This window comes from Onthophagus taurus, chromosome 7 (assembly GCF_036711975.1).
Source record: "Onthophagus taurus isolate NC chromosome 7, IU_Otau_3.0, whole genome shotgun sequence".
Taxonomy (NCBI): domain Eukaryota; kingdom Metazoa; phylum Arthropoda; class Insecta; order Coleoptera; family Scarabaeidae; genus Onthophagus; species Onthophagus taurus.
The window spans coordinates 1,399,382-1,419,956 of NC_091972.1; the positions used below are offsets into that span (position 1 = coordinate 1,399,382).

A 20,575-nucleotide genomic window follows, 5' to 3' on the forward strand; every position below is an offset into this window, starting at 1 on the left:
CCGCGAAAGAATCGCCACTCATTGAATCACCCATCATATATCTTAGGCATACACACCATATTATATACTACTATTAAATTAAAAAATTATTCAAACTTTTCAAGTCGCGGAACACTTACGTACGTAAATAGTAATAATGAAAAATATATTTGGTAGATTCACACAATAAACTTTATTGGTATTAATTAAAAAAAATAGTAAATTAATAAATACTTCTACATAATTGGAAAAGACAAACTTTACAAGAACTACAACGGAAATAATATTAATTGTCCTCAAAGTATTAGAACTTACATGCAAATTTTTCACTAAGATATAAACGTTTGTAAGTTGTATATAACACATAAGAAAGAAGATACGAAATAGTTACAATTCAAAGAAAAATAATACATATGTTTCAAAAGAATCACATTAAAAAATCGTAAAATATTTGATTTTATTTATAAAGTAGATAAACATACACTCTAAATAAGCATAAAATACATTATTTAGGTCCCAACATTTGCTCAGGTTTAACCCACTCAGCAAATTGCTGCTCATTGAGATGTCCAAGTTTAATGGCAGCTTCCTTCAAAGTACTCCCATCTTTATGGGCCGTCTTCGCGATTTCAGCAGCCTTGTCGTAACCGACGTGTGGATTAAGTGCTGTGACCAACATAAGACTCCTCTCCATAATCGTTTTAATCGCCTCCGTATTAGCCTTGATTCCACACACGCAATTCTTTGTAAAAGCCATACAACTATCCCCAATCAGTTTCGCCGACCGTAACACGTTCGATACAATTACCGGTTTAAAAACGTTCAATTCGAAATGTCCCGTCGCACCACCGACGGTACATGCCACGTGGTTACCAATAACTTGGGCGCAAACCATCGTGATGGCTTCGCATTGTGTTGGATTTACCTTTCCCGGCATGATACTGCTACCCGGTTCGTTCTCCGGTAAAGATAATTCGCCAAGGCCGCATCGTGGGCCGGAACCCAAGAAACGTATGTCGTTTGCGATTTTCATCAGTGAACAGGCGATTGTATTCAGTTGTCCTGAAACTTCTACCATTGAATCGTGGGCGGCTAAAGCTTCGAATTTGTTTTGGGCTGTTACGAATGGTAAACCTGTTAGTTGAGCAATAACAGCGGCAGATTTTTCCGCAAATCCTTTCCTAGTATTTAAACCAGTTCCAACGGCGGTCCCTCCTAAAGCTAATTCGTATAATCTTGGTAAAGAACTTTCTATTCTATCAACTCCGTAAGCTACTTGTTGAGTATAACCGCTAAATTCTTGTCCTAATGTCAAAGGAACTGCGTCCATTAGATGAGTACGACCTATTTTAATAATTTTATCAAATTCACAAGCTTTTGTTTGTAAAGCGCTTCTTAAAGCCTCTAACCCCGGTAAAGTGCAATGATTTAATTCTTCAGCGACCGCGATATGCATAGCTGCTGGAAAAGTATCATTGCTACTTTGGCTTTTATTAACGTGGTCATTTGGGTGTACAGGAGTTTTAGATCCGAGTTTACCACCCATCTTCTCAATAGCTCTGTTACTAATTACCTCATTAGTATTCATGTTTGTTTGTGTACCAGATCCCGTTTGCCAAATAACTAAAGGAAAATGTTTTTCATATAATTCACCACATATAACCTCATCGCAAACATCGGAAATCGCGTCAGCTATTTTCACATCTAAACCAAACTCCTTATTAACAATAGCCGCAGCTTTTTTTAAAATACCCATTGCTCTAATAACTTGTGGAGGCATTCTTTCCGCATTACCACCGATCGGAAAATTCAATACAGATCGCATCGTTTGACACCCATAGTATTTATCAGCAGGAACTTTAAGCTCACCCATAGTGTCTTTTTCTATTCGAAAATCGCCAGAATAACATCGCTGATACCTTAAAACGCTCCAACACCTATTTAAAATAAATCGTTTGTACAAAACTTTTTTGAAGAACATTTTGATTTTGAAACTTCAACTAATGTCACAAAAGGACAGTTTTTCAGATATTTTTTTGACGTGAATGGACTACTACAAATAACCATCGCTGTTCTACAGCGGAATCTTTATTGGCTGGCATACATTATGTCAATTACCGGAGAGGAAGTGCGGACGTGCGTTAGATGAACGCGGCAGATTATGCGGTGTACATTTCGAGTTCAATAAATCAGTACGCGAGCTGGTAATGTGGAAATCGAGCTTAAATCCTGCTCTCGCATTCGAACGATGCGCTACTCATTAGCTGCTTGGACTCCATGCAATGTGACCTCGAATTACTTATAAGTACATATTTATAGTAACAATATCTTGTAAACTTATCCTTTTACAAAGAACATTATCACTTCTTTAATCTTAAAAAATTCTTCATGACAATTATTCTCTTACAATTAATAAGAAATCTCTTGAAAGATTATAATTTTTAAAATTCGGACCTTGCGCAAAGCACATGGACCCATACATGATGGTACTGGAATGAGGATAATGTATGGATGATACATCTGGAGAAATGCAGGAAGACAGAGGAGTGAAGAGAATTGTAGAATGGACACCACATAGACACGGAGATAGAGGAAGACCAAAGAAGCCCAAAATGTACAGAATACCGTAGTGCTGGGAGAAGAAAAAGAATACATGATTTCGCAGAATGAAGCACAAGGTGTTATTAATGTCATATCAGCTCAAAACTAGTAAACATATATTGCATTGCCTTGGGCACAAGCAAACTCAGCTTAATGCGGCCCATACACGCGCAGGTAAGTGTTAGCACTTGCCTGCACAGGTCGTAACTCACGAGTAAGTGCGTAAGTGTAGGACCTAAAACTGAGAGCGAGTTCAGTTCCGGGCGCGGCTCGAAATAAATCAGATGAGGTTTGATTTTTCGTGCAAGTCCGAAGGTAAGTATGAATGTGTATGTTAATTTATTCGAGTCAAGCATCAGTTTTCTCAACATGTCGCGAAATACATCAAAAAAATATGAGGAGGTTATGAGAGAGTTCATTGACATCTATAAAGAAAATGAATGTATATGGAAATTAAAATCTAAAGATTATACAAATAAAAGCTTAAAAGAAGAAGCTCACAAGAAATTAGTAGAAAAATTAACTGAAGTTGACTCAAACGCAAAAAAAGAAGATGTTATAAAAAAAATAAATTCTTTACTTAGTTGCTTTAGAAAAGAATTTAAGAAAGTTACCGATTCAAAAAAATCTGGGTCTGGTTTTGAACAGGTATATAAGCCAAATCTTTGGTATTACGAGCTCTTATTGTTTTTAAAAGATCAAGAAATCCCAAGGGAATCGGTAGGATTTGATACACCACATTTTTTTGAGGACACTAGCGACGTAAGTTTTGTTTTTCGGTTATATGAAGGTGCTAATGTTTGTTTTTTTTTTAGGGTAAATCAGATGGGAATCGTGATGATCCACAAACATCTAAGTCCGTATCTTCTTGCCATTCATCCAATATCTTCCGCTAAAAGAAGAAGAAATGCTAAAGAAAACGACAATACGGAATCGCTAATAACATTAGTAACCGAAAAGCTTAAAAAAACCGAAGAAGACGAATTTGACATAATTGGCAAAAACGTTGCTGAAAAATTGAGGAAACTTCCTACTAATATAAAGTTATTTTCAGAAAAAATAATAAACGATTGTCTTTTTGAGGCACAATTAGGCACCTTAAACAGGCATGCATATATAGAAATCCCACAACAAGCACAATCATATATTTGTCCTAGCGAAAATTTTACATTAACGGTAACTCATTAGATTTTGAAATATTATATTAAAATTACACGATTTATCATTTCAGAATTTACAACAGCAAAGACAAACCTCTGATGTAACTAATTATATAAATAATTTTCAAGGTTAATACTCAAAGTGTTAAAGGTTTAGTACTTCTGTTTATTTGTTATTATTAAACATTTTTTGTTACACAATATGTTACATTACATAAATAAAAGGAGTGTTTTTGTAAGTTTTTAAAAAATAAACCAATTTATTCATTACTCTTTGATTTAATAAAAAAAATAGTAAACTATAAGCAAAAGTACTATCAGTACAATATTCTGGATGGGTTGCACCAACATTTTTAAGAAACATTTTTTATATTTTAATTCAGTTCAAAAAGTTTACACACTTGACAAAGTAGGATTAATTTTATAAAAAGGGAATATTTATGTTTATTTTATAGCATTTTCTTGCCACGAAACTTTTCCATCAGTCATAAAATATTCCAAAACTGCATTCCTAACTTCTTTGCCTTGGTCCGAAGCATGCCTATTTTGTCCTCGTTTTAAATTTGTAAATCCATGTTCTTCTTCATAAATTAAGGCATCTTCAATATCAGTATAATTGGATCCCAAATAATCTTTGCTTTTTTGTCTAAGAAAATTATGAAGCGCGCAGGTTGCTAATACAACGGATTCGATATTTTTTATTTGCATGTTTATTTCTGTGTGATAAATTCTGAATCTACTAGCTAAAATGCCAAACGCATTTTCAACAACGTTCCTTGCACGCGAAAGACGATAATTGAATATTTTTTTAGGTGTTGAGAGATCTCTTTGGGCAAACGGTTTCAAAAAATCTGTTCGCAAAGAAAATGCCTCATCGCCAATAAAAACAAAAGGTAGCTTAATTGTGTTGTTTGCATTAACAAAAGATGAATTTGGAATATGTAAATTCTTGGATTTTAATTTCTCATAAAAAATTGTGTTTTCAATTACACCGCCATCTGACACACGTCCGTTTATACCAAAATTTATCAGGATAAATTGATAGTTACTATCAACAATAGCTAATAATACTGAACTGAAAAAGCCTTTATAATTAAAAAAATATGATCCACTATTAAGGCTTAACGATTCTGACATGTTTCCCATCAACTGCTCCTAAACAGTTTGGAAAATTCCACCTCCGTTTAAAACCTTCAGATATTATTCTCCAATCATTTTCACTCTGAGGAAACTACAAATGTACATGATTTGAAACAATATTTCAATTAATGATTATACTAAAACTACCTTTACATAGTCTTTTAAAACAATACAAATTGCTTTGCATGTTTCAGGAATTATCCGTCCCAATGCTTGTGCTGATATTATTGTTGTGAACTTCAGATCCTCATAACTTCTTCCTGTGGCTAAAAACCTGAGAGTGGCACTCAATCTCTCATGAGGTGTTATCGCTCTTCTCATTCTTGTGTCCTGATGTTTGATAAGAGGTGTTACTAAATTTAATAATTCAAGATAACTTTCTTCGTCCATTCTTAAATAATTTCTATAGTCGTCGGGCTGCAGTTTTAATTCAGTCAATAAATTAACATGGGAAAATTTGTCACGTTTGGAAAGCCATGCTTTTGTCCACTTAGTACGTTTTGATATCTTTTTCATATTTTGTTTGTTTTTGATAGTAATAAGCAAAAGACCAATTGCAATTAATATTGATTCCTCAGAAATCATCATATGAGAATATTTATGTATAACAAGTAAACCACACTACCACATTAAATCTTCTTCTAAACAATTCCATTAAAACTGAGAATCTGAAGTGAATAATGTATGGCGAAAACTCGCGTTCAGTTTTGCTCGAGAGCTTAACTGTGCGTATTTACTCGCGGACTTACCTGCGTGTGTATGGGCCGTATAATAAACTGAAATCATACATTCAGTCATAAAATTACTATCATATCGATACAGTATGTAAAAATGAATTTTATTCTACTTTTTTTGTATCTAGAGTTGAATTAATTATAAAAAAGTCTGTGACAAAAATGTACGTTCCTTCCAACTAATACAGTTAGAATGACGGTGTTCGCACGAGAATCTGAAGCGAATAGTTCGAGTGAACGGCGGAAGGAGTGTAGTCGCGGAAAACGAAATTAACATTTTGTCACGTTTGGTCATAAGACGTGGCCCGATGGTTACATTGGTTTTTTAGAATGTATACCAACGCTTGATGGTTCTTTTTTACTCGAAGCGTATTGAAACGGATTTAAAGTATATAAGAAATAAAAAAAGTAGTGTCGAACTAGCCCCCGAGCAGATGACGTCGTAAATATGGACGTAAGCTCGCAAATTTCTAGTAATCACGAGCGCGATCTAAATTAATCACGGCGGTTTACGCGCTCGGGTGCGTCTCGAGAGTGTGAATGTTTAGCAGCAGATAGCTTCATGGGTTTTACTCCACGTACCGCCGCCCTTCTAGTTGATCGTCTCTGTCCAGATGGAACGAATACTGAGCTATTATAAAAAAGTTACCACTTAAAACCTCTAATAAAATAACATTTTCATATTTATTAAAAATTCGAAGGAGATATAAGCATGGAGAGTAATTCGGGGTCACGTCCGTATGTAAATTTCGACCATTATTCCCAATGAACAACGTCGCGCGGTTTTAAATGCAAAACTCTTTTGTGTTTTGTAGACGTCAGTGACACTTTTACGCGACAAACACCATTGATCGCTGAACAGGGCACATATCGGCCGTACTCGCACGCTTACGGAATACACGCTGAGTTTGGAAGAAACGGCTGCGAATAAGTAATGAGAATAATCGTCGTCTCTTTCCTTTTATAACAGACCGCCCGTAAACCCGTCACCTTTTCAACCACTAAAAACGGCGCGCTTTGATAAACAAATTGCCAATTAACGCAAGGGGTGAATTTGCAATTATGCGAATCAGAGAATTCCCTGTCAATTCGATCGCTTTTATTAGAACGATCAGGATAAATTATACACTTGTGGTCGTCTTTCACGTTACTACGAATTCACTAGAATCACACAATGATAATTTCTTGGAAATATTTAACTACATTACATCTTAATCTATGAATATTAACGTGTAATACCAATGACAACAACATGTAACATGTAAACCCGAATGATTCTAGTTCTATATATAGAATGATTATTTTTATTTTAATTATGTTTGCCAAAATAAAACATTCATGATGTGAAATTAGTGGAACTTCCGGAAGATTTTACATACAAGTTCCTTGTGAAGATTGGTAAGTATGTGCAACTTGGTGCAACTATACATATAGGAAACTTATAGAAGACTCATTAAATGCAGTTTTGATGGTGACTCGGTGGAAACTTTAAAATGAATTAAGTATTATATACAGGGTGATTCACATAAGAACCGACACAGAGCAGGGACATGTAGAGGACAATAAATTAAGATGATTTAAAGTAACTTACCTCTATACTAAGTTGTACACCTGAGGAGTTATAGGACTTCAAAGTTATTTATAAAATTTGGTTATAAAATTATTTGACAACAAGGTTTTATAACCTATTTGTCAAGTTTGACGTACAATTTCACAGCCGACTACTGAATTTTCGATGATTTTAAGTAGCATTAACGAAATACGTGTCTTTAGTTATTTGAGTTTTTTATGAAAACGACAATGCTTTTTAAAAAATAATAAGAGTAAAAAAAGTTTTAGAATTAAATTCCACATGAAATGAGGCAATAATGTGTTAAATCCACCAAAAGGTTAAAAAAATCTGTCAAAATTTAGGAGACCATCACCCTTAATCAATCCTTTGAAATGCCATAATTGGTCTCAATTTGCTACCAATTAATACCTTCAGTACACTCATAACGTATACCAAATTTGGTTTTTCTAACTTAATGTATTACGAAGATATTCAATGGTTTAAAAATTTAAAACTCAACTTTGAAGGCCTATAACTCCTCAGGGGTACAATTTAGTATAGAGATAAATTGCGTTAAATCATCTTAATTTATTGTCCTCTACATGTCCCTGCTCTGTGTCAATTCTTATGTGAATCACCCTGTATGTTATATGTACAGGGTGTCCCGTTAAGCGTACGGAGCGGCTGTATCTCAATAACGGTAAGGCCTAGAGGTTTGGGAAAAAAATCGTTATAAGCAAAGTGGGCAAGAGAAATAGCTGGAAATTATTTTGAAGTTCGTAATTCGACCGCTAGGGTCGAACAAATAAGAGAGAACAATAATTTTCTTATCTAGAACCTTCTAGAACACTTTATCCAAGCTTAGAACTGCTTCAAAACTACTTTTGAGGCGTGTTGAAAAGCCAACGGATCAATGAAACATCAACAATGATAATAAAACAAAATAAACCGAAACACTTAGAACAACTTCAATTTTTGACAAAAATAGCTCACTAATGTTCGAAATGTCTTACATAAACCTCGATGCATTTATTTAATCTAGTTTCGACGAAAAAAAAGCGCTGCTAAGTCTCTTCCCTGGACACGTTTTTACTGGTATTTAGTGTTTTGTCATATTTTCCCTGGTTATTGGTTTTTCTTGAAAAGTCAGGTCGTTTAGTCTACCCAATAGATAAAGGGGTTTTGCTCGAATCAAGAATGCATATTATGCAAGTTTACATCAGCTTGTGGACAGATGCTTCATGCATCCATAGCATTTGTGATAAAAGGTTTGGATTTGCCCAAATCATATTTGAAAGTCAATGGTAATAGTTCAGTCTGTTATCATAATCGGTATCTGTTAAGGCCTGATGTAAAACAAGGTGGTGGAGATATTATTCTCTTGAGAACTCTTGTGGACAATTGTTTTCGGAGTTCCCAGATTATGTGGGATCACATTGCGCACCAATATGATTTACGAATTCATAGAGACGTCTGAATGGGCTACACGTTGCCAGTTTTCCGTAATCGCTAAGTCAATCTTAAAAACACTTCTAGAGAAAAATGTCTTTCTTTGTCGTAATTGCATTGCACATTTTTGCCATGCAGTTGCATCGTATTCGAAACATTGAAAATAAATCATCATACGCTCTATCATACGCTTCTGCGTTAGTAAATGACATGTTTACAGTTACCATGGTAATGTGATTTGCTTTTCTCGATAAGGTAACTGAATCCGATTGATGGCACTCGAGTTTTTAACATTTTCTTCTATAACTCGAGAACGGGTGGCGATATCGAGATGCGGTTTTCACTAAAATTTAGCAAATTTTAAGGTGACTAAGGGTCTGTGAAGTAAATAGTATCGTTCCATTTAACTTTTCTTCAAAAATCACAAAAATATGTAATCGCTGCAGATAACGTCCTATAGCTCATTTGTTTTAAAGCAGACGGTCTTACTGAAAATATCTTTAAAAAGAGCATAAAATGCTCTTTCAAACAACACCGAAAACATTCAAATCGGTTGAATGGTCTAGGAGATATTAAAATGTAAACATATGAAAACGCATTGGCCTCCCCCTCCCTTATTATGACAGATATGAGAAATATCGCAAAACAAAAGCGATGCGGTATTATCCAAGCTATTAAATGATGTTGTCAAAGTTATAGCTCATCGTCTAAGTTTCTGAGATAGCGGCAACTTTATGTTTCTCAATGGCAGTTACGCCCCCTAGCGGTCGAATTACGAACTTCAAAATAATTTCCAGCTATTTCTCTTGGTCACTTTGCTTATAAGGATTTTTTTCCCAAACCTCTTGGCCTTACCGTTCTAGAGATACAGCCGCTCCGTACGCTTAACGGGACACCCTGTATATAAACAGAATTTAATTTTTTTAAATTTAAGTTATAACAATATATTACAAGTAAAAATAAAAACAAATATTTTATAATTTTGATTTTTATTACAAGCGTAAAAGTTCCCTAAAAATACTCCACTTCCTATTAAAAATTAACACTAATAAGTGGACGATACACACTATTTAGTGACATTTTGTCAATTAATAGAGTAAAATTAGAGCGAATTTTTAATAATTTACACTGATTAGATTAGAAATGTATCTAATTAGAGTCACGACAACATCTAGTTAGATTACATATAATACACTATAATAGAGTAACGATTTTACACTATTTCATAAACACCATCTTCTCACTATTTAGTGTACATTTTTAATCTATTCACCTACACTATATAGTGCAAAAAAATAACTCTAAATAAATTGGACCGATCTGAACCATGTTTTAGAGTTGATTTTTACTCTATATTTTTTCCTGTGTAGGTCTTGTGTTAGTTCTAGTGATAGTTTAATAAAAATATGCAACATAGTTTAATTTATTTACCTTTTGTATTCAATAAAGATTATTAAATTTATTTATACAATACTTTATATTTTTTATGCGTACGATATTTTAATTTAAAAAACGATAATTTTTTCGCATGTACGATAAGTATAATGTTCAAATCTGGCAACACTACTCTCAAGTCTCTCTGTTTCTGAAGAAGTGTTCATCATTTGCCACTCAATAGCTTAAATCTAATTGGTTTCAAAAAATAAAAATGTAAAGGTAATTTGAATGAAATGAAAATGAAAATTCTCGTATCATTTGTACACAACAAAGAATGTATAGTGATTCCGTGAAAACTCGATACAATCTTCATAATACCCTTCATGCATCTACCGAATCATTGTAATTCATGGAAAGCGAGGACAGATGGGGAGATACCCCGAAGATGGATGCATAGAGATGTCCGTAAATACGACGGTTGAAGGCCTATGGGGTTGTGGTTTTTTATAATATTTACGGACCACGTCTTTTGTTCATAGTTCTTCCCATGGTTCCGTAGAAAACCATCTACATTTAGACTGTACGTTGGGTAGATTTTGAGAAAGGATAACGCGGCGTATCGGGTTACGAGATGAAAAATTTACAATTTTGTTTTAAATTTATACTATTCAGGAAAAATTACTTGTTTTTCTCTTTAAGAATATAATCCAAAACGATCGGACCTTAAAACGAGGTGAACGTCTTCATAAAGAGGTAACGTGCCCCCCCGCGATCATCGAGCCCTAACTAACGCCTGTTTACCTCAAATAAACAGGTCGAAAGAACTGCGAAAGCACAACGGACAACGGCGCAATAAATATAGACGAGGGTGCCACCCGTGGTTTGCGAAAAATCGTATATTTTGCACCGCGAGAGGTTTCTTACACACACTCGCGCCTTACAGTTGTTTAATTTAAGCGGGGACACTGACATAAAGGCGCAAACGATACGGTCAGTAAGCCATAAGTACTAGAAATAACCTAACGTGTTTTAGTTACATAATGTAGGTATGTTACACTTCTATTTTCAAGAGAAACGCAAATCTAAAACGTTGTACAAAGTTACTTTGTTATCGGTTTTGTTAGAAAATCAACTTTTATGACACTTGAGTAAAGGGAAAGTGAGTTTAATTTTATAACTTGATCTTCAGAGTTGGTTCTGTGGAAAGATGCCATAAGGTATAAAATATCACAATAAATTGGATAGAACTTTAAACAGTTACCTTGACTATGTGAATCTTTATTTTCAGCATGAACATTTTCCCCTTCTCCCCGCTACTTGAGAAGCGAAAACAGTTTAATTCCTGCTTCAATCTTTCCATAATTTCATGATGGACAGTACAGAAATGATAGATAAAAAAAATGTAAAGACACTTTAAAATTTGAGTTAAAATGTCTGTCCATTTTAATTCAACTAGAAAGTTCCGAGTTTAGTCGTGCGTCTACAGAGTGGATAAATTGCAATAGTAAGAAGCTAAAATAAATATATGTCATAAACAATAGAAATTAAATTCAAATTTTACGAAGTAATGAAAATAACAAAATAAGTATATATTTTCACATTTCTCAACTTTCTATTCAGTCATTTTCAAATAATAGGTAATAAAAAATAGTTTCTATTTAAAATTGCAGTTATCCATAGAGTTTAATATAAATTAATTAAATAGAAACTGTAACTAATCCTTAAGTAGCAAGGAAATATCTGTAAAACACCACAAAACAATTAACCGGCGAGACGATAGCAACAAATCGCTCAGCAACAAACTTTTTCCTTTATATTTCCACCTACTTCTAGGGCCCATATCTTCGTTATCTAGAAAGATAGCGAAAAACTAAAAACTAGCGAAAGAGCAGGAAATTTCCCATAAGTTCAATATAGTTGTAGAGTTTTCTCCCTGTCAAATAGGAAAGTTATTAGTGCAAGCAATATTTGCGTGTTTTTATCGGTAGGGGCTTTTTCAGGTGGGTTTTTCTTACAGACGCTGATAGATATTGGCGGACGAAAACTCGGAATAAGATAGTCCAAGGTCAGCTCTTTCTGAATATATAAGCCATTTATTGAATTTAAATCTGTTAACGGCTGCACAAGGCCGTGAAGTTTGGTAATTTTGAGGTAAATTGAATGCAGCGCGACGTTTCTTATTTTTTCTTGCTCTTATTATCAACATATCGGCGGACGAAAATGGATAAAACGGATAAATTGGTTTAGGATAGAGAAACGACCAAGCTTTCCAACCGTGTGCTTAGTTTTTCGCTATCTTTCTAGATAACCAAAATATTGGCCCGAAAAGTAGACGGAAATACTAGGGAAAAGTTTGTTGCTGGGCTGATAAACGATTGTGCAAACGTGTGATTGAGATGTGTTATATACCGATGAAAAGAGTAGAAAATTTCCCATAAGATGAATATAGTTCTACAGTTTTATCCCCGTCATATAAGAGAGTTATAGACCCAAGCGTGGTTTAGCCGCGGCAAAAATTCATGGCAGCGCGACGTTTCTTATTTTTTTCTTGCTCTCATTATCAACATATTGGCAGACGAAAAGTTGGTTTAAGATAGAGAAACGACCAAGCTTTCCAACCGTGTGCTTAGTTTTCCGCTAGCGTTATAAATAACAAAGATATCCATCCGAAAAGTACATAGATGGAAATACAAAAGTAAAGTTTGTTGCCAACTGTAGGCTCCTTTTCAGGAGCGTTTTTTTTATAGCGCCTACGGATATTGACGGACGAAAACGTCAATACGACGGAATCGGAATAAGATAGTCCAAAGTCAGCTCTTTCCGAATATGTAAACCATTTATTGAATTTCCATCTGGTAACGGCTGCACAAGGCCGTGAAGTTTGGTAATTCTGAGGTAAAATGAATGCAGCGCGACGTTTCTTATTTTTTCTTGCTCTTATTATCAACATATCGGCGGACGATTTATGATAATAATAATAATAATAAACTTTATTGCCCAACAGCGCACCATATTAAGGGCAAAATACAAAAAATATACAAATTATTACAAATTGTACATCAATATAATTACAAGTGAAATTAAAATGCATATAATACATACCTAAATAATAATACAATCAAATAAAAGAGGCAAGAAAAGAGACAGAAAATGCAATGTTTATTCTAGCCTACAACTATCGTTCATGTTCGTGATCATATGTGTTATCGGCGCCCTTTTTTTGACATTTGTTCTGCATAAAGGTGGATAAAAATACAAATGGGACCGAGAATTTATGCGCGGCACCACTATATTCACTCGCGACAACAACCACGCACAGTCGATCTCACCACACATCAACTTTTGCAAGAACGAGGCACTTTGGACCATTCTTCTATCCTGCAGAGAAGGAAGCTTGTGGCGATGCAGTAGATCTAAGTAGTTCACTCCTTTAGGCGGATATTTACCATCCATACGATATGACAAAAATTTGAGAAATCGACGCTGGACTTTCTCAACCATTAGTTGTTGTGACGTGTAAATAGGGTACCATATTACAGAGGCATACTGGAGGCGAGAGATCACCAGAGCCATAAATAGCGTTTTCAGGGTACCAAAATCAGCAAATCGACCCATGATCCTCAGTATGAAACCCAAAGTTCTCCAAGCCTGAGAGCACATCTGCTCAATATAGGGCAAGAAAGAAAGTTCTGAGTCAAACAGCACTCCCAGATCCTTCACCGTAGAGACCCTTGTTAGAGGTATGGAAGCCGCAATATAAACTGTGTCGATTTTATTTAACTTCTTTGTAAATGATATATAAGTACATTTACTGACACTTAAAGAAAGGGCATTGAAATTGCACCACTTCTGAATAATGTCCAGGTTGTTCTGCAGCATCCTAGAGTCATCCAATGATCTGACCTCCACAAAAATTTTCAAATCATCAGCATAAGCAAGCACTGGACAGCGGTAAGCGAGTCTAATAAATCGTTTATATATAGAACAAATAGCAGCGGTCCCAGATTGGATCCTTGAGGAACTCCAGATGTAGGCGAGTAGCCGTCGGAATAAAATCCATTGTAAAAAACACGACATACTCTATCAGCAAGGTACGATTTCATCAAATTTAATGAATTAGAAGACATACCAAAATAGCTCAATTTCTGTAGCAACATACTGTGATCAATGCGATCAAAGGCCTTCTCAAAATCGGTATAAACTACGTCGACTTGTCCACCAACATCCATTACCTCTGCGACGTACTGGGTAAGACAACATAAATTAGTTATTGTCGAGCGTTTAGGCACAAAACCATGTTGGTGAGGCGATACATATGATTGTGTGTGACGATAAATTGTATTAAAAATTATCTGCTCATATACCTTTGCAAAATTAGATAGAATAGCAATTGGTCTATAGTTGGTTACCAAGGACTTGTCACCTTTCTTAAATACGGGCGTGACTCTAGCTGACTTCCATCTCTGAGGGAAAATCGAAGCAGTTATAGAGCGATTAATAATGTACATCAACGGTTTAGCTAACGCAAATCGTACATCACGTACCAGAAAACTAGGTATTTGGTCTTCACCCGCTGTGAGTTTGGAGCTAAAACCCCTCATTACAGCAATTATATCCTCCTCGGTTACCTGATGGATATTAAACGTTGGCAACGTGGGAACTGCGTCAGTAAAATCCCTGGAATTGTCCGAATAAACAAATGAAAAATAGGAATCGAAAGCATTGACTATATCAATCGGAATAGTATATTCATCTACATCATCTCTAACGATCGACGGTATTCTGCTAGTACCTTGCTTTAGTCGAACGAAATTCCAGAAATCACTAGGATCGTGCTTTAAATTATCAGAGGCATGTTGCCAAAAGGAATAGAGGATAGAGAAAAGACCAAGCTTTCCAACCGTGTGCTTAGTTTTTCGCTATCTTTCTAGATAACGAAAATATGGGCCCTAGAAGTAGGTGGAAATATAAAGGAAAAAGTTTGTTGCTGAATGGTTTGTTGTTATCGTCTCGCCGGTAAACAATTATATATAAAATCATTTCAGTTGTGTGGTCGATGTGATCATAAAAAAAGTAAAATTGATATGGAGATTAAGTTAAAATAGTCGTGTAATCTGTATTTATAATGACAAAATATCATTATAGCTCGGTTAATTGAGTTTGACGGTGGTGGTCCTCGATTTTATTATTTATTCGACGATAAATAATAAAATGGCTACGGCCCCCGTCCTCCGCCGGATAGAAGTCGACCCTCTGCCTTCGAGGTGTCGGCCTCGCGGTGACGCGCGTGTGTTATTGCGGGAAATTAATGCGAATGGAATCGAATCCGGAGCCGGTAAATGGGAATCGTTTTGTTCTAGTCGACGTAAAACACGATCGTCCGTTGCGTTCCTCCTGCGGGGCTCGCTTGGGCGTAGGGTGTTAATTATTGTCGCGTTAATGGCCATTCTGGGAGGAGGAGAATCGAACCTCAGTTAACTCTACGTGAAGAAATCGTTGCTAAGGTCCGTATAAGGAAATCAAGAAAAGAAGTTTTTGAAACATTTCTACTCTCACTTTCTTTGTTTTCTATCAACAGATTATTATTTACTATTTATTTACTTTATATTTTATTGCCGCTTTAATTATATGGAATCTAACACACACACAATACTACTTTCATTTCCTGGCACAAACATTCCAAACTGCTCCTCTTCCTTCTAAATACACACCTTCGAATGTTCTTCGTGTTCACCTTATTGTGAATTCTTTAAATTCACTCCCTGGCGCTACGATGGTTCATGTAAATAAGTCAATTAATTTAACTGGTTTAAACTGTTTTAGATTCCGATTCGATTGTTTTAACATGTTGAAATTGGAACCGAAATCGAATGATAATTTCGCGTTTTTTTTTGTTCTTTTGGCGAATTAAAATGATGAAGGCGTTAGAATTTTGGAGGTACGTCTATTGTAAATTAAACATTTTGTGAGTGGGTATTTGGCGTGGTTTTTAAGAGTCTATTGACCTTAGAATTGCGGTACAAACCGCTCGAGGTGAGAAAATACAACGGACCCGCTGACACTATTGGCTATTTATGGGAATTGTTTTTAGATACAGATTACTTAGAAATTGTTCTGTAGCTTTAGGTTTTTTATTATTTTTTGTCTCTCACTTTTGTAATCCCACTGTCAAGACTCTTAATTGGATCGGATAAAACATTATAAATAAATAATGTTATTGGCGCTACGTATTACAAGAGTTGCGTGGAAGGTGGTCTTATGGGTTTTATTTCATGTGTGTTTACAGTTAACTGCAATAAAATGCCTCCAAGCCACCGCATTAACCCGCTTTCCGGCTATAACTTTTCTACCGTTGCTAATTTTAATTAAATTATTAGAACCGTATATACATGGTTTCTCACGTTATAACAATAAATTTTGAGAATAATTAAACAATTAAATTATGCAATTGAATTTCTAGGAATATAACAACGAAATTTTCAGGTTTTCGTAGACAACAAGATAAAAAAATTCCTGGAAATTCAAGGAAGATAAGAAGCAGCTATAAAACTCGCGAATCCTTTGTCTAGAAAGATTTACCAATTGATTGCGCTCTAAATCAACTATTTCGTGAGTTACAAGATTAACCATTAAGTAGACTTCGATTCATTTTTTTCATCCACACCTAATTATGATAAAATTCGAAAATATGAAAATTAGAAGAATTCGTAGTTTCCAAATTGGTTAATAAAAAAAAACGATATTCCGAGCATGATACAGAAAACCTTTTAGAATAAAAGTTGTGGCAAATTTTACCCTTTACACATTACTCACTAACACTTTTACACTCAGATGCATCAATGTCGAGAAAATTCGAAAATATGAAAATTAGAAGAATTCGTAGTTTCACAATTGTTTAACGAAAAAAAAAAACGGCATTCCGAGCATGATGCAGTATACTTTGTAAATAAAATTATTTAATGTTATACAGGGTGACTGGTACATAAACGTGAATATTGAAATACGTTGTTCTAGAGCTCATTTGTAATTGATTAAGCCAAATATGCCTTATACAAAGCTGAATAGTTTAGGAGTTATTTCAATTTTTTGTTTTTTGTACAAGTTCAGTACATACTCTTACAAATCTTAAAATTTAGAGAGTAATAATAGTTTCTTTGGCAATGTATTGACTTTTCTGGATAGATTACACTCTAATACACATTTTAAGTTGAAAAATATTTTAAATATTTCGATGCTTTAAAAATATAGGGTGTGAAATATTCGATTTTTAAGTTAATTTTTATATAATGTGTTTATTTAAAAATTTTGATAATACATTTAGCGTACCAATTATTGTAAAAACTTCTCTGTTTTCTTACATTTCGAATAAGGTATTAAGCATGGAAAAATGTCTTTCTAATTACCCAATAATAAGATAACAAGTGGCGCGAATACAATTTTGACAACCTACCCAATGTTAATGAAAGTCAAAATCGATTACACCTACTATTTATTGTTGCTTATTAGAACTAAAACATAACGTTAATTCAGACAACCATAAAAAATTAAGCAACTAACATTAAAAAAAAATTAACAGAATCATGTGACATAACTTCTAACTCTAACTCAAAAAAACTCAGCGCGAAACACAATTTGGCCCCCCCCTGTTGCAATAAGGAACCAACTGGAAAAAACTTTACCGTCAAGGGAGGTCCAATTACAAGTCTGCTTCAAAAACTGCACCTCTATTCCTAATACATGCTTGAGCCGTTTATCTTATTTCCGACCTTGTTATTTTATTTGTAATTGTAGTTCTTAAAACATTTGCTTCATTTTGGATTCTCTCTATTAATTCATCCCTAGTATTGATTTGTGTTGCATACACTCTTTCCTTCATGTGGCCCCACACATAAAAATCTAGGGGCGTCAAATCAGGACTCCTTGCAGGCCATGGAATTGGACCTCCTCTCCCAATCCAGCGGTTAGGAAATAATTCATTTAATGAATTTCGCACATTTTGCGAATTGTACGCAGGGCATCCATCATGTTGGAAAACCATGTTATTCCTGTTTTCTAAACGTACACGGTCCAGCATTTCTATTAAATTATTATGTAAAAAAATCACCATACGTTGCGCCATTTAAATGATCGGGAAAAAAATGAGGACCAATCAAATTATTTCCAATGAGCCCCATCCACACATTCACATTAAATTTTCTTTGGTTGCTCCTTTCCTTCGTTAGATGTGGATTTTCGTCAGTCCAATAATGTAAATTATGAAGATTTGTTATACCTTCTCTGTTAAACTTCGATTCGTCGTTCCATAAAATCCGTCTCAAGAAATATTCATCCTGAATGTCAGCATTTAAAAGAAACTGGCAAAATTGAATCCTTCGTTCAGGATCGCCGTCTTCAAGTGCCTGGATAGGTGTGTAATGATTGCCCATTTGTCGAAGAGTTGACCAGACTTAACATTGTGATATCCCCAAATTAGCAGCGACGTTTCTTATACTGGATGTGGGTACTTCATCGAATGTTTCCAAAATGTTTTCTTCCACATTAAGTCCTACACGTTCGGCTTTTCTTAAATTGCCAGTCTCAGCTAGACGCCGATAAGTGGCGCCAAATACACTAATATGAGCAATTCGTCGATTTGGATAGCGTTGCTGATATTCTCGATGTCTAAATTCCATGGCTTACTGCCAAAACGTAAAAAAATTGTTTAACCGATGGTTGTTAACCATTAATGAATTGAATTTCAACCGCAGGTGTAATCGATTTTGAATTTTATTCACATTGGGTAGGTTGTCAAAATTGTGTTCGTACCAATTGTTATCTTATTATTGGCTAATTGGAAAGACATTTTTCCATGCTTCATACCTCATTTGAAAGCTAACAAAACAGGGAAGTTTTTACAATAATTTGTATGCTGAATGTATCATCGAAATTTTGAAATAGACGCTCATGAATAAACACTTTGTTTGAAAATTAACTTAAAAACCGAATATTTCACTTCCTGTATTTTTAAACCATCGAAATATTTACAGTATTTCTTGACTTTAAATGTGTATTAGGATGTAATCTATCCAGAGAAGTCGATACATTGCCAAAGAAACTATTATTACTCTCTAAATTTCAAGATTTGTAAGAGTATGTACTGAACTTGTACAAAAAGCAAAAAATTGAAATATTTTCTAAATTATTTACTTTTCTATAAGGCATATTTAGCTTAATCAATTACAAGTGAGCTCTAGAACAACGTATTTCAATATTCACGTTTATGTACCAGTCACCCTGTATAGCAAAGTAAATAAAATTTGAACATAAATAATACATGTAATTCCTTTGACAAATCAGAAAACATTTAACAAGACAGGCTACATAAATCGAGTTTATACACATATGAAAGGAATCGAACGATAATTTTAGATGGAAAAAATAGAGCATTTTAAGTAAGCAAGCAAAAGTGGCGAAGAGCTTCGTGTCGACGTCTCGTCGCTTTCGTTGTCGTCTTGGTCGATGTCGCAACGAACAACATTATGCGCCCGCAGGTTGGTTTACCTACATTTTAAGTGATGCCCTTATTGGGAAGCGCGCAGGTATTTAGGTTGACGGCTGTGATGAAGTGCTCTTTGTCAACGGGCACATTTTCATCGTTGAGAAGAGAAATCACTGCAAATTGAGAGTAAATCGTTTGACCGTTTCATTATTATTAAACGAGAGATAAGAAATAAGAAGAGTTTAATTAACATTTACCTATTAACCAGGTTGGTAGCTGAAGACGAAGAAAAATTTATTAAATAAAATTAAATAAATCATAAGGGGGCGACCCGACCTTGAGAATTTCCAATTGTTTCGCGAATGGAATGCAATCGGGAGGCGAACGCGGCCGAGATGTCGATGGTACACACGGCGAGAGAAAAGTCCATTATTGGCCAAGGCCGGGAACCGTAATTGATTTAATTATTCGCGGGCCGCAATGCGAACTGAAAAAGAAAACGAAAAAATAGAAAAAAATCGGGGCCTGTTATAATTTCCAGTACGCATAGATATTCGAACGCCGCGGACCCGATTAGATAGATATTACTTAGGAGCGGACGCCCGACTGGGGGGTCCACGCGTTCCCCAATCTCTTCACTCTTCTCCACTCCTCTTAAACCCATCACTAATACAGTCCAGGACTCGGCAATTTCAAATCTAATCCTATTCGTCAAGAATTATAATCATCTAAAAATTGTTAGTAATTAAACATTTATTACATTTAAGAAAAAAAATATTTTTACTACTAAAATAAAGTATGTTTTAAGATTAGGCAATAAAAATTAAAAAAAAAAGATTTGTTTTAGTTTAATTTAATTTAATTTAAAAAATTCTGTCACTTGCATTTTTTATTTCATTCAATTATATTAATTTAATAAAAAGTCTGTTTTATAACTGAGTCCGACACTGTTTGGTCAAGTCACAATTACAGAATTGTTGCGTACGACTGCGCACCGGTTATTTCTAATTATTTTAAAAGAAATAAAATATCCACGGATGTTCCTAGAAGCGCGGCATCGGGAGCAGTCGTCTCCTCATACCGCCACAGTGATCCTCTCTCTCAA

General features: G+C 34.8%; 2 protein-coding genes and 1 long non-coding RNA gene across 3 annotated transcripts; 1 reads left to right on the forward strand and 2 right to left on the reverse strand.

Annotated features, from left to right (window-relative positions):
• Positions 1-419: 419 nt before the first annotated feature.
• On the reverse strand, positions 420-2,002 carry LOC111419432 (fumarate hydratase, mitochondrial-like). Its single transcript, XM_023052232.2, has one exon. It carries the CDS (start codon positions 1,958-1,960, stop codon positions 485-487), a length of 1,476 nt encoding a protein of 491 aa, XP_022908000.1. The 5' UTR covers positions 1,961-2,002; the 3' UTR covers positions 420-484.
• A 16-nt stretch (positions 2,003-2,018) lies between these two features.
• Positions 2,019-3,981, forward strand: LOC139430428 (uncharacterized). Its single transcript, XM_071197415.1, has 2 exons — positions 2,019-3,756; positions 3,812-3,981. Exons 1-2 carry the CDS (start codon positions 2,902-2,904, stop codon positions 3,872-3,874), a joined length of 918 nt encoding a protein of 305 aa, XP_071053516.1. The 5' UTR covers positions 2,019-2,901; the 3' UTR covers positions 3,875-3,981.
• On the reverse strand, positions 3,886-5,554 carry LOC111419433 (uncharacterized). Its single transcript, XR_011640922.1, has 2 exons — positions 5,028-5,554; positions 3,886-4,971 (listed from the first exon to the last, which is right to left on the reverse strand). It is a non-coding gene; the product is annotated as an uncharacterized lncRNA (long non-coding RNA).
• Between the last annotated feature and the right edge of the window lie 15,021 nt (positions 5,555-20,575).

Coding starts and splice junctions, on each gene's coding strand:
- LOC111419432 (XM_023052232.2), bottom strand. CDS start 1,960: ATGTTCTTCAAAAAAGTTTTGTACAAACGATTTATTTTAAATAGGTGT.
- LOC139430428 (XM_071197415.1), top strand. CDS start 2,902: ATGAATGTGTATGTTAATTTATTCGAGTCAAGCATCAGTTTTCTCAAC. Junction 3,757..3,811: donor GCGAAAATTTTACATTAACG/GTAACTCATTAG, acceptor TTATCATTTCAG/AATTTACAACAGCAAAGACA.